Source organism: Oncorhynchus nerka, linkage group LG2 (assembly GCF_034236695.1).
Source record: "Oncorhynchus nerka isolate Pitt River linkage group LG2, Oner_Uvic_2.0, whole genome shotgun sequence".
Lineage (NCBI taxonomy): Eukaryota > Metazoa > Chordata > Actinopteri > Salmoniformes > Salmonidae > Oncorhynchus > Oncorhynchus nerka.
The window spans coordinates 38470838-38489049 of NC_088397.1; the positions used below are offsets into that span (position 1 = coordinate 38470838).

At 44.6% G+C, this 18212-nt stretch overlaps 1 protein-coding gene across 1 annotated transcript in view; it reads left to right on the forward strand.

The window, feature by feature from the left end:
* LOC115144747 (receptor-type tyrosine-protein phosphatase T-like) overlaps nt 1–18212 on the forward strand; it is a 184927-nt gene that overhangs the window by 119806 nt on the left and 46909 nt on the right. The window contains exons 14-15 of the mRNA XM_065021624.1: nt 9036–9190; nt 15565–15700. Of these exons, the coding sequence (XP_064877696.1) occupies nt 9036–9190; nt 15565–15700 (291 nt within the window). The remainder of the gene's footprint in view (nt 1–9035; nt 9191–15564; nt 15701–18212) is intronic.

The window sequence follows — 18212 nt, forward strand, 5'->3', positions numbered from 1 at the left end:
ACTAACATTGAGTGGCTGCTGCCAACACACTGACTCAACTCCAGCCACATTAATAATGGGAATTGATGGGAATTGATGTAAAATATATCACTAGCCACTTTAAACAATGCTACTTAATATAATGTTTACATACCCTACATTATATAAGTTAGTAGTTTTGGAATTGTTAGCTAGATTACTCGTTGGTTATTACTGCATTGTCGGAACTAGAAGCACAAGCATTTCGCTACACTCGCGTTAACATCTGCTAACCATGTGTATGTGACAAATACAATTTGATTTGATTTGTCCAGCCTCTCCCATCTCATCATTGGTTTATATGAGCATATACCTACGTGCCATATCCTCATTGGTTTTTAGGAGCATATACCCACATGGGTGATTGAAAGATTAACTGAGGTCCTCACTCCAGTCGGTTGTAGTAATGCACAGTAAAGTTGTTTGCCAACCGTCATATAAAGTCCAAAGAATAAAAAGAAGCCCGAAGGAAGGGGAGATGATGAGAAACTAAATTTGGTTTACCGTTTTATCTGTGGATTAATTGTCGGAGTAGTGGACCTTTTGCATTTCAGGTAAAAAGGTGCACGCGGACGTAGGCATGCACAATGGCGCATGCGTCCGGTTTGGTCAGCATGTTATGCTCTTGTTGCTGAATGGAAGCAAGTCCCCACAGCAATGTTCCAATATCTAGTGGAAAGGCTTACCAGAAGAGTGGAGGCTGTTATAGAAGCAAAGGGGGGACAAACTGCATAATAATGCACATGATTTCGAAATGAGATGTCCGATTAACAGGTGTCCACATACTTTTGTTCATGTTGTGTATTTCAAAGAAATAGGTTCGATATCTCACTGTACGGGGATGTAGACTTCCCTCACAATGCAGACATGTTCTCTGAAGCCAGACTAGTCCCAAAAATATCACCACTCATCTCGCAGTCTCTGCAGGCCAGTCAAGTTCAGTCAAGACCTCGCTTTGTGCACAGGGGCATTGTCATGCTGAAACAGGAAAGGTCCTTCCCCAAACTGTTGCCACAAAGTTGGAAGCACATAATTGTCTAGAATGTCAATGTATGCTGTAGCGTTAAGATTTCCCTTCAATAGAACTAAGGGGCCGAGTCCGAACCATGAAAATCATCCCCAGACCATTATTCCTCCTCCACCAAATGTTATACTTGGCACTATGCATTCGGGCAGATAGTGTTCTACTGGCAACCGCCAAACCCAGATTTGTCCATCGGACTGCCAGATGGTGAAGCGTGATACATTATAGAATGTGTTTCTACTGCTCCAATGGAGGCGAGCTTTACACCACTCCAGCTGATGCTTGGCATTGCACATGGTGATCCTAGGCTTGTGTGTGGCTGCTCGGCCATGGAAACCCATTTCATGATGCTCCCGACAAACAGTTATTGTGCTGACATTGCTTCCAGAGGCAGTTTGGAAGTAGGGAGTGTTGCAACCCAGGACAGACGATTTGAACTCGCTTCAGCACTCGGCGATCCCGTTCTGTGAGCTTGTGTGACCTACCCCTTCGCGGCTGAGCTGTTGTTGCTCCTAGATGTTTCCACTTCCCAATAACAGCACTTACAGTTGACCGGAGCAGCTCTAGCAGGGCAGAAATTTGATCTTGACTTGTTGGAAGGTGGCATTCTATGATGTTGCCACGTTGAAAGTCACTGTGCTCTTTAGTATGGGCCATTCTACTGCCAATGCTTGTCTATGGAGATTGCATGGTTGTGTGCTCAATTTTATACACCTGTCAGCAACGGGTGTGGCCGAAATAGCTGAACCCACTCATTTGAAGGGGTGTCCACATAATTTTGACCATGTCGTGTAGAACTATGATCTATGATAATATGAGTGAGATCTCTCCCTGCTTTCCCCTGCTCTCAAGAGCTCAAGGAAGAGAGGCATGCATAAAAATGACAGGAGGTTGGACGAGTGGTGTGTTATGAAGAGGAGAGGGGCTCACCTCATTCGCCGCTCAACCTGTCTGTCTCCAAGAGTAGCTGTGATTGGTACTTCAGTTAGAAAATCCACTAGAGCAAATCCCCATAAAGTGAAATATCTCACTCATATTATCATATGACGAGTTTATACAAGTAACCCTACATTTTGGTATCATGCCACGTGCCTAGCAGAGTGAGAACCACTCACCTTCTACTCTGCTGAGTTCATGTTGCCATGGCAAACACGATCTAGGCCCTACCTACCTTCCTCACAATCTTTGATTTACTACACATTGTGGCTTTGTTGTGTCACATCTTAGATCTTTACTCGTTATCTACTCATATTGATTTCGTAATGTAATTTGATCTTAATGTAATGTAATTTATGTTCCGGGTTGGAGCGAGCGGTCGCATCCGCGCTTCGGTCTGCTTCGGTCTGCAGGTTGTATAACTTTTCATTACATTTCATTACATTTCATTATAGTACAACGGTTTGATTTGTCTAATCTTAGCAATTTCTTCTTAGCTAGCTACATAGCCGTCTTTGTATCAAAGATAATTGCGTAATTATCGTATTTCGTCGTCCTCCTATCTGCCCAGCAGCTAGCCAGCTAGCTAACGTTCACCGTCTACCGTAGCACTGTAGTAACTATCACACTCAACTGAACGTCTTGATTAGTGTAGTGTTAGCTAGCTACATAGTTGTCTTTGCTGTCTTCGTATCCAAGATAATTGTGTAGTTTAGAGTGTGTAGTCTTAGAGTGATTATCTTAATTTACCGAGGTTAGCTAGCCAGCTATTTGTCGTCCTTAACGTAGGAGTCACTCCTAGCTAGCCAACAGCTAGCCAACGTCTACTGAATAGAACTTTCGCATTCCGGTCGCATTCCGCTTCGCTCCACAGGTAGTATCACATTTTCATTTCATTTCATTACAGTCCCAACGGTGTGATTTGTTTGATCGTAGCTAGCTACATAGCTAGCTACATAGCCGTCTTTGTTTCAAAGATAATTGTGTAGTCTAGAGCGATTTTCTAGGTTAGCTAGCCAGCTATTGTCGTTCTTTTAACGCAACGTAACGTAATCAACACTGCTAGCTAGCCAGCTAGCCCCGAATAGCAGCATTGTAGAAACTTTACACTCAACGGAACGACTTGATTAGTGTAGTGTCAACAACGCAGCCACTGCCAGCTAGCCTACAAAGTCAACAACGCAGCCACTGCCAGCTAGCCTACCTCAGCAGTACTGTATCATTTTAATCATTTTAGTCAATTAGATTCTTGCTACGTAAGCTTAACTTTCTGAACATTCGAGACGTGTAGTCCACTTGTCATTCCAATCTCCTTTGCATTAGCGTAGCCTCTTCTCTAGCCTGTCAACTATGTGTCTGTCTATCCCTGTTCTCTCCTCTCTGCACAGACCATACAAACGCTCCACACCGCGTGGCCGCGGCCACCTAATCTGGTGGTCCCAGCGCGCACGACCCACGTGGAGTTCCAGGTCTCCGGTAGCCTCTGGAACTGCCGATCTGCGGCCAACAAGGCAGAGTTCATCTCAGCCTATGCCTCCCTCCAGTCCCTCGACTTCTTGGCACTGACGGAAACATGGATCACCACAGACAACACCGCTACTCCTACTGCTCTCTCTTCGTCCGCCCACGTGTTCTCGCACACCCCGAGAGCTTCTGGTCAGCGGGGTGGTGGCACCGGGATCCTCATCTCTCCCAAGTGGTCATTCTCTCTTTCTCCCCTTACCCATCTGTCTATCGCCTCCTTTGAATTCCATGCTGTCACAGTTACGAGCCCTTTCAAGCTTAACATCCTTATCATTTATCGCCCTCCAGGTTCCCTCGGAGAGTTCATCAATGAGCTTGATGCCTTGATAAGCTCCTTTCCTGAGGACGGCTCACCTCTCACAGTTCTGGGCGACTTTAACCTCCCCACGTCTACCTTTGACTCATTCCTCTCTGCCTCCTTCTTTCCACTCCTCTCCTCTTTTGACCTACCCTCTCACCTTCCCCCCCTACTCACAAGGCAGGCAATACGCTCGACCTCATCTTTACTAGATGCTGTTCTTCCACTAACCTCATTGCAACTCCCCTCCAAGTCTCCGACCACTACCTTGTATCCTTTTCCCTCTCGCTCTCATCCAACACTTCTCACACTGCCCCTACTCGGATGGTATCGCGCCGTCCCAACCTTCGCTCTCTCTCCCCCGCTACTCTCTCCTCTTCCATCCTATCATCTCTTCCCTCTGCTCAAACCTTCTCCAACCTATCTCCTGATTCTGCCTCCTCAACCCTCCTCTCCTCCCTTTCTGCATCCTTTGACTCTCTATGTCCCCTATCCTCCAGGCCGGCTCGGTCCTCCCCTGCCGCTCTGTGGCTCGACGACTCATTGCGAGGTCACAGAACAGGGCTCCGGGCAGCCGAGCGGAAATGGAGGAAAACTCGCCTCCCTGCGGACCTGGCATCCTTTCACTCCCTCCTCTCTACATTTTCCTCCTCTGTCTCTGCTGCTAAAGCCACTTTCTACCACTCTAAATTCCAAGCATCTGCCTCTAACCCTAGGAAGCTCTTTGCCACCTTCTCCTCCCTCCTGAATCCTCCCCCCCTCCTCCCTCTCTGCAGATGACTTCGTCAACCATTTTGAAAAGAAGGTCGACGACATCCGATCCTCGTTTGCTAAGTCAAACGACACCGCTGGTTCTGCTCACACTGCCCTACCCTGTGCTCTGACCTCTTTCTCCCCTCTCTCGCCAGATGACATCTCGCGTCTTGTGACGGCCGGCCGCCCAACAACCTGCCCGCTTGACCCTATCCCCTCCTCTCTTCTCCAGACCATTTCCGGTGACCTTCTCCCTTACCTCACCTCGCTCATCAACTCATCCCTGACCGCTGGCTACGTCCCTCCCGTCTTCAAGAGAGCGAGAGTTGCACCCCTTCTGAAAAAACCTACACTCGATCCCTCCGATGTCAACAACTACAGACCAGTATCCCTTCTTTCTTTTCTCTCCAAAACTCTTGAACGTGCCGTCCTTGGCCAGCTCTCCCGCTATCTCTCTCAGAATGACCTTCTTGATCCAAATCAGTCAGGTTTCAAGACTAGTCATTCAACTGAGACTGCTCTTCTCTGTATCACGGAGGCACTCCGCACTGCTAAAGCTAACTCTCTCTCCTCTGCTCTCATCCTTCTAGACCTATCGGCTGCCTTCGATACTGTGAACCATCAGATCCTCCTCTCCACCCTCTCCGAGTTGGGCATCTCCGGCGCGGCCCATGCTTGATTGCGTCCTACCTGACAGGTCGCTCCTACCAGGTGGCGTGGCGAGAATCTGTCTCCTCACCACGCGCTCTCACCACTGGTGTCCCCAGCGCTCTGTTCTAGGCCCTCTCCTATTCTCGCTATACACCAAGTCACTTGGCTCTGTCATAACCTCACATGGTCTCTCCTATCATTGCTATGCAGACGACACACAATTAATCTTCTCCTTTCCCCCTCTGATGACCAGGTGGCGAATCGCATCTCTGCATGTCTGGCAGACATATCAGTGTGGATGACGGATCACCACCTCAAGCTGAACCTCGGCAAGACGGAGCTGCTCTTCCTCCCGGGGAAGGACTGCCCGTTCCATGATCTCGCCATCACGGTTGACAACTCCATCGTGTCCTCCTCCCAGAGCGCTAAGAACCTTGGCGTGATCCTGGACAACACCCTGTCGTTCTCAACTAACATCAAGGCGGTGGCCCGTTCCTGTAGGTTCATGCTCTACAACATCCGCAGAGTACGACCCTGCCTCACACAGGAAGCGGCGCAGGTCCTAATCCAGGCACTTGTCATCTCCCGTCTGGATTACTGCAACTCGCTGTTGGCTGGGCTCCCTGCCTGTGCCATTAAACCCCTACAACTCATCCAGAACGCCGCAGCCCGTCTGGTGTTCAACCTTCCCAAGTTCTCTCACGTCACCCCGCTCCTCCGCTCTCTCCACTGGCTTCCAGTTGAAGCTCGCATCCGCTACAAGACCATGGTGCTTGCCTACGGAGCTGTGAGGGAACGGCACCTCAGTACCTCCAGGCTCTGATCAGGCCCTACACCCAAACAAGGGCACTGCGTTCATCCACCTCTGGCCTGCTCGCCTCCCTACCACTGAGGAAGTACAGTTCCCGCTCAGCCCAGTCAAAACTGTTCGCTGCTCTGGCCCCCAATGGTGGAACAAACTCCCTCACGACGCCAGGACAGCGGAGTCAATCACCACCTTCCGGAGACACCTGAAACCCCACCTCTTTAAGGAATACCTAGGATAGGATAAAGTAATCCTTCTCACCCCCCCCCCTTAAAAGATTTAGATGCACTATTGTAAAGTGGCTGTTCCACTGGATGTCATAAGGTGAAAGCACCAATTTGTAAGTCGCTCTGGATAAGAGCGTCTGCTAAATGACTTAAATGTAAATGTAAATGTACATTTGCTATCAAATCCCCTTTGTTTTGTTCCCTCAGTAGTTACTCATACACACAAGTTGTCATAATGTACTTTTTTTAAAGAAACCAATCAGTAGCTATTTCTATTCAGTTGTTGAGCCGGAATGGGAGCCCGTTTGCCCTACAGTTTCGAGGATGTTCACTGTAAACCTACATGGCGCTGGAATGTATAACAGCTGTTTTACGGGCTACTGACCAATTCTGTTTTTTTTTTTTTTTTTGTGCAGATCTTAACTTCTTTTGTACATAATGTTTCCAACATCGTTTCCTGTGACCGAAAATAGCTTCTGGACATCAGAACAGCAACCACTAACCTAAATTTGGATAAAGATTTCTACTTCAAAGAGTCAACGGCACAGAACATACTGCTCACCCCAGACCAGGCCCTAATCCCTGACAATCGGTAGAGAAAGAGACAACGATATAGAGGCCAACGTGCGGGTACACTGATGAAAGTACAGAGGAGAGTAAATAATCCACCTGTACATTGTATTCAATTGGTGAATCATTGGAGAACAAACTGGACGAGCTCCGTTCGAGACTATCCTATCAACGGGACCTGAAGAACTGTAATATCCTGTTTTTCTCGGAAACTTGGCTGAACAAGGACATGGATAATATTATAGCTGTCTTTCCTATAAGTCAGCAGGAAAGTAAAGGCAGCATCGGGCAAGCTCAAGGGGAGTGGTGTGGGTCTCTTTGTTAGCAACAGCATGTGTGCTATCTCTAATATTACGGAAGTCTCGAGGTTCTGCTCACCTGTAAGAATACCTCATGATAAGCTGTGGACCATGCTATTTACCAAGAGAGTTATCATATTTTCATCATATCATACTCATATTTTACGTAGCTGTTTACCACCCCAAACCTACGCTGGCACTAAGACCACACTCAATGAGGTATATAGAGCCATAAGCAAACAAGAAAATACTAATCTAAAGGTGGCACTCCTAGTGGCCAGTGATTTCAATGTAGGAAAACTGAAATCCATTTTACCTAATTTCTATCATTTCGGTCACCTGTGCAACTAGAGGTGAAAAGCTCTACATCACCTTTACTCCACACATAGAGAGGCAGACAAAGCTCTCCCACGCCATTTGGACAATCTGAACAAACAACTGAAGTCGGAAGTTTACATACACTTAGGTTGGAGTCATTAAAACTCGTTTTTCAACCACTCCACAAATGTCTTGTTAACAAACTAACATAAGTCATTTTTCCAACAATTATTTACAGACAGATTATTTCATTTATAATTATCTGTATCACAATTCCAGTCGGTCAGAAGTTTACATACACTAAGTTGATTTTGCCTTTAAACAGCTTGGAAAATTCCAGAAAATGATGTCATGGCTTTAGAAGCTTCTGATAGGCTAATTGACATAATGTGAGTCAATTGAGGAAGTATCTGTGGATGTATTTCAAGGCCAACCTTCAAACTCAGTGCCTCTTTGCTTGACATCATGAGAAAATCAAAAGAAATCAGCCAAGACCTCAGAAACAAATTGTAGACCTCCACAAGTCTGGTTCATACTTGGGAGCAATTTCAAAATGCCTGAAGGTACCATATTCATTTGTACAAACAATAGCACGCAAGTATAAACACCATGGGACCACGCAGCCGTCATAACGCTCAGGAAGGAGACGCGTTCTTTCTCCTAAAGATGAACGTACTTTGGTGCGAAAAGTGCAAATCAATCCCAGAACAACAGCAAAGGACCTTGTGAAGATGCTGGAGGAAACAGGTGCAAAAGTATCTATATCCACAGTAAAATGAGTCCTATATCAACATAACCTGAAAGGCCGCTTAGCAAGGAAGATGCCACTGCTCCAAAACTGCTATAAAAAAGCCACACTACGGTTTGCAAACTGCACATGGGGACAAATATCATACTTTGGTCTGATGAAACAAAAATAGAACTGTTTGGCCATAATCACCACCGTTACGTTTGGAGGAAAAAGGGGAAGGCTTGCAAGCCGAAGAACACTGGTGCACTTCACAAAATAGATGGCATCATGAGGCAGGAAGATTATGTGGGTATATTGAAGCAACATCTCAAGACAGGAAGTTAAAGCAAATGGGTCTTCCAAATGGACAATGACCCCAAGCATACTTCCAAAGTTGTGAAAAAATGGCTTAAGGACAACAAAGTCAAGGTATTGGAGTGGCCATCACAAATCCCTGACCTCAATCCTATAGACAATTTTTGGGCAGAACTGAAAAAGCATGTGTGAGCAAGGATGCCTAAAAAACTGACTCAGTTACACCAGCTCTATCAGGAGGAATGGGCCAAAATTCACCCAACTTATTGTGGGAAGCTTGTGGAAGGCTACGATGTTGGGAAGCATTTCACTCTTAGTCCACAAGTGTTGTTTACAAAGCATGTGATGAATACAATTTGGTTTAATGCCTATATTTGAGCCTCCATTTTGTTGTCAGCCCACAGTTTATAAAATAATATATGCCATTTAGCAGACGCTATCCAAAGCGACATACGGTCATGCATACATACATTTTTCATAGGAATCGACTGAGCCAAATAGGACCAATGTTTTCAGGAAGTCCACTGTGTATGTCTCTATTTGAGCCTCCATATTGTTTTTTTTCAGAAGGGACACCATGAGATTCGGGAGATCCGTCAATTCCACTTCACTAGCTGGCCTGACCACGGTGTGCCCTGCTACGCCACCGGCCTCCTAGGCTTCGTCCGCCAGGTCAAGTTCCTCAACCCTCCCGATGCCGGCCCCATCGTGGCCCACTGCAGGTACATACTGACCATGCTGGGTGGGTCAAATAACACAGGACTACTGGGATGACATATTTATCACTCATGGCTTTCGTATATGTATTTATGTATTCCTTTTTCATCAGATAAATTGACTCTGAACATATTCATTCAGTATGTCAACGGCCTGTGCGCTACAAGACTATTAGCCTGCTGAACAAAAGGCTAGGCATTAGCTCAAGGTTCTAACTCAAGTCTTCAGGTCTCAGACGCATTTCCCCGTCACAGTAATGCGTTTCGAACAGCTTCCATTACATGACTGCTTAGTAACTTGCTGTGGAATCAGACAGCAGAGTTCATTCCCAAACTATAGGGCAAGAAAAAATAAGGGGGCTGATTAATGGAACTATACTCTCGGATTCAGGTAACTCCCAAATACCTGCACACTCTCTTTGACTACCACCTCCTACTACCCCACAGGCCCATGCACTGTCCAGATCCCCACAGAAATAACCACCACAGTAGCTGGGAGCTGTCACTTTCATCTTTAGTGAATGAGCGAGAGCGATGGGAGACTAAGGCCTCTCTCTCTGCTCTCTCTCCTCCACCCTTCCGCATCCCACTCAAACATCCACCCCTTGAGACCGAGGCATTTACATGTAGCTCAGACAGGCAAAGGGGGAGAGGTGGAGGGAGGCTAGGGGGAATGGGGGATGGAGGGAGAGAGTGCATGTACACAATGAGATGTGACATGGAGAGGCTGCTAAGTGGCAAAAATGCAATTTCACTTTTGGCTCGGGACTCTCAAAACAAAGCAGATGTGACTAAGACTTTTTCAGAGTGGATTAACTCAAGTGTCCGGCGCTGTGCTTTCTGCTCCCATGAAGCACGGGGCACCTTTCTACCTCTCATACATCCAAGGACGAGAATGGAAGAGACTATGGCAAATGTTATACTGCCACTTTATTCCCTGCCCCTTCTGATCTTTGCACTCTCATACATTGGATTGATGACATTAACCTTCAAGGATTGTTAGGGGAAAAAGGAGGGTTCACACCTGTCGCGGGAGAGTGACATCCACCATATAATCTCTGATATCCCGACCTTGGAGAAACGTAAGGCTTAGCAGCACTTAGCAGCAGGGGAGAACAACTGGCAGTCGCCCTGGAATGAGGCGAGGAACACAATGTCCTCATTGTAATTATGGCACATAAATCATCAAATACATTTTATAAATGTTATAACAACCCATCTATACTAAAAGGAGGGACAAATTACACGACTGCAATTTGTAAAACGTTACTGTCTGGTAGCTAGCAATTTATGCTAGCTAGCTACCTAGTATTTTTCAGTTTATGGTAATTTAGACATCCAGTTAGCTAACCAGCTAATACTAGCTTTAACTTGCTCACTAGCCATTAATAATCTACTAGCTAATCAAACATATGTTTTTGTTATAAATTAACTCTACTACAGGCTAAACATTTTCCTTACCTTCACAGAGGTGACAAAAACCAATGTCAATCACAAATGTATTCTACTTTAGCTAGATACTGTACTACCCATGCTCACTGGCAAGTTTCTTTCCTGCCCCCCAATTTTGACAATGCTTTAAGTAGTCATTGTTTAGTTAGGAACTCCTCTCACCTGGTTGTCTACGTCTTAATTGGACACAAATTGAAAGGAAATAACCAAAACCAGCAGACACGCAGCTCTCCAGGAATCAAAGATGGATTCAGTTAAACCTGTGGATCCAGGTGTGTTTGGGCAGTCAGTACCATAAATAAATAAAGTCATTTCTAGACAAAAGCCATCTCTCTCTCTCTTACCGTGTCTTATCCTTTGGAACATTGTAGAACCATTCAGTTGAGTGCATTTGTGGCACAACTCATGTGTGAGTGGACCCCGGCTGACTTGTGTCTCTTTGAGCACTTTCGCTGTCTGTCGTCATCCATATCACCAGGGATGTAAATGAGCTGTCACAGTACCATATTGAATGCTGCCTCTTCATCTTCTCTGCTCCTACAGCAGAAGATAATAGAGAAAGAAAGAGAGGGAGGAGATTAGAATTTACAGGCTGTGCTAAGGGCCATGATATACGTGCTGAAGGGCAAGTGGGGGGGAATCACCATGGCACCTCCAGTGGTCTCTCCTGCGGTTAGATATGGCAATAATCAATGGGTGGGAGTATAGCAAAGGTAAGCTGGTAGTATTATGAACATATTGAATAGCTAGTTTTCTCTGTCTGTAACGTCACTTGGGGTGAGTAAGTTGCTAGTGTTGAGAGAGAGAGAGAGACTCTGTGTATAGTGCTGCAGGAGTCTCTTAGTTTGAGTCAAGATTTACATACCTAGAATGGAAAAGGCTAGATGGAGAGGGGTGCTAGGGTTTTGAATAGGTGTTTTTGCAAGGTGTTCGTAAAATTATACAAAACTGTAAATGGTGGACAACCCTGTCACTGGTTAGTTTTAAATACTACTAGTGTTAAAACTACTCTTCACAAAAGCCTTTATTCTGTCTCATCTAAAGATGCTTGTAATCCTCATAGCAGGACTACTAGAACCATGTCTATGTGCAAATTCGCTATAACCATAGACATAGATAAGATATCTATTGGCTTTGCTAGCTAGCTAGCTAGCTAGCTATACAAATAGATAGCTACCCACTGGGCACAGACGTCAGTTCAACGTCTAGTTTTGATTTACAATTGGTTAAGTTGTCAACTAATGTGAATTTTATGTGAAATCAAAATAGAATGTCACCCTTTCATTGGATTTAGGTTAAACGTTTTTTGGGAAAAAATACTAAATTCCCTTACGTTGATGACTTTTTGCAAATCAAATCACTTTTTTCATGTTGATTCAACATCATCACATATAATTTTTTGGTTGAAATGACGTGGAAACAACATTTACTGAACCAGTTTTTGCCCAGTGGGTACTGCTGTGACTAGCTAACTTCAATGCAAATGTATTTAGTGAGCATTGAATAAGATAAACAACAGGAAGCTAGCTAGTTAACCATCTGTAGGAACAGGAAGTTTATTTTACTAGCAAGCAAATAAGCATTTGTGGTCAGCACTGACCTACTAGGTAATCATAACAGCTAGAACAGAAATGGGAGAGCTCTCACCGGCTTCATATCCATTGCACAGCAACTCTTTTTTAAGTATATCTGAGTTTGCTAGCAAGCTCAATAGCCAGCTAGCTAAATAGCAAAGTCCTGTCTGTAGATGGCCACCCGCTAGGTAGGTAATGTTTATTAGTTGTCAAATTCACAAATTCACTGGTGTCGCAACATAATAAATACAAATACAACTGAAACCGTCAGTTAGCCATAATGCCATGTGAAAGTAGCTGATGCAAACTAGCCACTTGAGAAATGCAGTCCTTAAAAACATCCTCCATCTTGCTAGGTCCTGTGTAGCTCAGTTGGTAGAGCATGGCTCTTGCAAAACCAGGTTTATGGGTTTGTTTCCCATGGGGGACCAGTAAGACATTTTTTGCATTTACTACTGAAAGTCGCTCTGGATAAGAGCATCTGCTAAATGTAAAACATTTAACTAGTTTGTGTCCTGGGAATGTTTACACTAGGGCAATAGGCAGAAAAGGCATTGACATCAAAAAGCTCAAACTTTTTGCATGTGTCCCATTTAGGGGAAAGGGAGATACCTAGTCAGTTGTACAACAATTCCTTCAACTGAAATGTGTCTTCTGCATTTAACACAACCCCTCTGAATCAGAGAGGTGCTGGGGGCCGCCTTAATTGACATCCACATCTTCGGCACCTGGGGAACAGTGGGTTAACTGCATTGCTCAGGGGAAGAAAAACAGATTTTTACCTTGTCAGCTCTGAGATTTGATCCAGCAACCTTTCGGTTACTGGACCATCACTCTAACCTCTAGGTTACCTGCCGACCCATATTTCCAACTAGACTAGTCCCCGTAGCGGCACACTATATTTAACGTACCTTTCATTCCTTACTCCATCGCTTTTCTACGATCCAAAGCGGTGTCGATTCAAGTTCTCCTAAAAAGGTCAGCCTGGCTTTTGAAATACAATGCCCCGATCACTCCCCCACCGAATTCCCTCGTTGAGCGCTGACAAAAAATGTCCAATGGAGCTACATGGAGGTTGGCAGCCCGACTTAACTGAAATATAGATGGAATATGAAATATAGATGGGATGCAGATGAAGGCCAACAGGATAAACTTTGGCCCACAGAGCGTAGGCCCCCATTGACAGACTGCAGAGTAATTTCACATTTCCTGGGGCACTCCTTGGCCGAAATCCCCCTGCCAGGACCCAGTTGTTTGCCGCTCTCACCATTAATCACCAGCAGCTGACAGGCTGTCTGACAGGTTGCCGAGTTACTGAGTGGCTCCTGAGATCCGGAGCTGGGACCTGTCAGAATGCTGCCGAGTGAATGATGGCTAAGCAGCCCCCCTCTTACCTCTCCTCTACCTCTTCTCCACCACTATCTCCCTTCCATCACAACTCCTTCCCTCCCTTGCTCCATCCCTCCCTCACAGCCCGTTCTGCTGGGTGTGTTTCCTTAACTCCTAACACCGGGGTAAGGGGGAAATAGCTCTAACCCCTACCTGTCACTCGCAGGGGCTGATGGAGTGCGCTGTTTGTCTTCACCATAAGGCAGTCCTGCCTCTTTTGGCTAACTGTGGGAGCGCAGCGCGGTTCAACATATGTTTATCATAGGACATGTGTCTTCATGTGTCGCCGCCGCCGCTAACTGTGGCAGGTCAATTACAGAGGATAGATTAGGAACTGCACACTCCAAAAGGGTTCTTTGGCTGTCCCCATAGGAGAACCCTTTGTTCTCTTGTTCCAGGTAGAACCATTTTTGGTTCCAGGTTGAACCCTCTGTAGAAAGGATTCTTAATGGAACATAAAAGGGTTCTACCTGGTACGAAAAAGGGCTCTTCAAAGGGTTCTCCAATGGGGAGAGCCAAAGAACCCTTTTAGGTTCTAGATAACAAACAAAAAATTGAAGAGTGTACTGTAAAGACAAGGCCTTACTGGAGACATTGATTACATTTAAAATATATATACTGTATATTTCACCTTTATTTAACCAGGTAGGCCAAGTTCTCATTTACAACTGCGACCTGGCCAAGATGAAGCAAAGCAGTGCGACACAAACAACAACACAGAGTTCCACATGGAATAAACAAACGTACAGTCAATAACACAATAGAAAAAGTCTATATACAGTGTGTGCAAATGGCGTAAGGAGGTAAGGCAATACATAGACCATAGTAGCAAAGCAATTACAATTTAGCAGATTAACACTGGAGTGGTAGATGTGCAGATGATGATGTGCAAGTAGAAATACTGGTGTGCAAAAGAGCAGAAAAGTAAATGAAAGCAATATGGGGATGAGGTAGGTAGTTAGATGGGCTATTTACAGATGGGCTGTGTACAGCTGCAGCGATCAGTAAGCTGCTCAGATAGCTGATGCTTAAAGTTAGTGAGGGAGATATAAGTCTCCAACTTCAACGATTTTTGCAATTCGTTCCAGTCATTGGCAGCAGAGAACTGGAAGGAAAGGCAGCTAAAGCAGGTGTTGGCTTTGGGGATGACCAGTGAGATATTCCTGCTGGAGCACCTGCTACCGGTGGGTGTTATGGTGAACGGTGAGCTGAGATAAGGCGGAGCTTTACCTAGCAAAGATTTATAGATGACCTGGAGCCAGTGGGTCTGGCGACGAATAGCCAGAGGGCCAACCGACGAGAGCATACAGGTTGCAGTGGTGGGTGGTATATGGGGCTTTGGTGACAAAATGGATGGAACTGTGATAGACTGCATCTAATTTGGCAGCGTGAGTGAAGAATGCTTTGTTGCGAAACAGGAAACCGATTCTAGAATTAATTTTGGATTGGAGATGTTTAATATGAGTCTGGAAGGAGAGTTTACAGTCTAGCCAGACACCTAGTTATTTGTAGTTGTCCACATATTCTAAGTCAGAACCGTCCAGAGTAGTGATGCTAGTCGGGCAGGTGTGTGCGGGCAGCAATCAGTTGAAGAGCATGCATTTTGTTTTACTTCTATTTAAGAGCAGTTTGAGGCCACGGAATGAGTGTTGTATGGCATTGAAGCTTTAACAGTGTCCAAAGAATGGCCAGATGTATACAGAATGGTGTCGTCTGCGTTGAGATTGATCAAGGAATCACCCGCAGCAAGAGCAACATCATTGATATATACAGAGAAAATAGTCGGCCCGAGAATGTAACCCTCTGGTACCATCACAGCGACTGCCAGAGGTCCGGACAACAGGCCCTTCGATTTGACACACTGAACTCTATCTGAGAAATAGTTGGTGAACCAGGTGAGGCAGTAATTTGAGAAATAGTTTCTCTCTCTCTCTTTCTTTCTCTCCCCCCTCTCTCTCTCTCCAGTGCTGGGGCTGGAAGGACAGGCTGTTTCATAGCTGTGGACATTATGCTGGATATGGCCGAGAACGAGGGTGTGGTGGACATCTTCAACTGCATCCGCGAACTGCGCTCACAAAGGGTTAACATGGTGCAAACCGAGGTTGGTGAAGAAATGTACTGATTAGATTGTGTGTGGATAGTGGGTAAAGAAGAGGACAGTACTCTATCATAGTTGAAGCATTAGTCATTACAGTGCCCTGCAAAGGAAGTAATGATACATAATGACGCATAATGGTACATAAAAAAATGGTACAGTGTTTAAAGTGCAGTTAGCCAAATAGCATAGCATTAGCCATCCTTATACCTAGCGTTAATATGGTATTTTTAGGTTATCATTAGCCATTCACATGTTATTTTGTTCAATGGTACTGATAGTAGTTACTAGCAGTTACACAGTTAGCATTAGACATCCTCATACCAAGTGTAAAGGGAGTGCAACCAACGTTCAAAGTCACAGCAAGTCTGTTAGCGTAGCATTTTCCATCGCCATGGTAAAGGGTTAAAAAGGCTCAAACAGTAGTCTGCTATGGCTAGTCTTTCCCAGACAATCACCAGACTGATCCTATGCCGTAACCCACTTCCCACAGTTAGTTGTTCTGCGTGAAATTTTCAGCAGGCATATTTTAAAGTGAGTCCTATGGAGGGGCACTGTAAAGCATAGAAATAGGATATTGTGAAGCTTAGACATGATAATGTAAAGTCAGTCATATGCAGGGAGAGTCTAAAGCATAGAAATGTTATCCCCAGACCTTGAAACCAGATTCTATTTCTATGGTCTATAAGCCTGGGCCTTATCTGCCAGACAGGCCATTCCAGGCTATTAGGGTTACATTTTCCAGTGGATCATGCAGTCAGTGATGAAACAGTGGTTCTTAGTGGAGAAACAACACCTGTGAGATAATGTGTGTGTGTTTGAGATCAACTACATTGCAGTCGGGTGAAACAGAATCACTGATCTACAAATCACCATGCGTCCAAACTAAGTACTCATTATTTTATAAAGATGAACAATTCTGTCATTCTCATCTTTCTCAAACTACTCCCCTCAAATACTCTGAGTGCTACTTCAATGTCAATAGTGAGAACGACAAAAGGGCTACTAGTAAATATGCATCAGTATTCTCCATAACTACTACTGTTTCATTAATTTATGTGTACCTACTAGACTGATATACATTGTATTTTCTCAACGACTCTGCGACTTGCAACCATTCGTACAAACCATCAGCACGCGTGATATCACTACTGATCAAATGTGTGTGGTGTCTCCTCAGATATATTTCCCAAGTCAGGCGAGCCTAGCTACCTCTGGAGAGTTCTCAGTCATGCATCTTCCATCCCAATGATCCTATTAATATTAAATACATGCTGAATAATAGATAACTTAGTTCGCACACATTTTCATTCTGTGAATGAGTTTGCAAGTGTGTTTGCTAAGTGTGGGTTACGACCGTGGGAGTTTTGCAGTCACCCTTAAATAACGGTAATACAACAGCAACCTCATGTTGTTCTTCACATTACCTTCTCTGGTAAAACACACACCATATCAAATACAATCTAGGTTTATTTGTTTCATGCACAGGATACAGAAGGTGTAAATCATACAGTGAAGTGGTTATTTGCATTGTAGAAATATAAAAACACAGAACGTGTCCAGATTATAAATGTTTTATAATTATTAGATGACACTTACCCGACACACTTGTCTAAATTGATGGGTCATGTGAAAAAAATGTTATATCCATCCCCAGCCACAACTAGCTAAGTGGATGGGTCACTATTTTCTAGATATGTACACATGTTCATGAAATACAATAGATGGCCGTAATCACCCCCAGACACACCTGGCTAATTTGATAGCTAGCTAAACAATGAACTGACGTAATACCAACTCATACTACCACCAATACAAACTGATTGTCATAGCTGTAGTATGAATCTGCAGGTAGCTAAAGCTAACTAACTAGGTTCAACGTTATCTTGTTAGCTAACTTTAGGCAATGCAAATGTATTTCTGATTTGCATAATATTACTACAGAGATCATACACATAACGCTAGCTAGCGAGACAGCATGCTAACGTCCGCTAGCTAGCCAACAGTACGCTTTAACTTGCAATGAAAATGACTTTCTGACAAAATTAAAAACATGTATAATATCTGAAAATGTAGCTAGACTCTTACCTGTATACATGGATGAATGCTTCTTCACGGCAGACTTGGCCAGGGTCGTGTCAAGTCATTCCGGCTCACACTGACTGTGGCATGTATGAAAAGTAGCACATCACAACTTCTTCCAACTGATCTGTCAATAGCATCTGCTAAATTTAGGGCATCCATGTTGTTGAGAAATGTAGCACGGCTTTTTAAGTTCTCAATGGCTAACGTTATATATTTGTAAAAAGACGCGGTAGAAATGATTATCAACGCATACTGAACACCTCACATTGTAGTAGGAAGCATGCTACCTGGCAGACCAATCCAAACTCCTTTCCCGCCATGTCCATAACATCCATTATCTCAGCCAATCATGGCTAGCGGGAAGGTTCCTGACTTTTTCCGTGGCTAAACCAACTAGGCTCGTAATTGAACAATTTGTTTTGTATTTACAGAT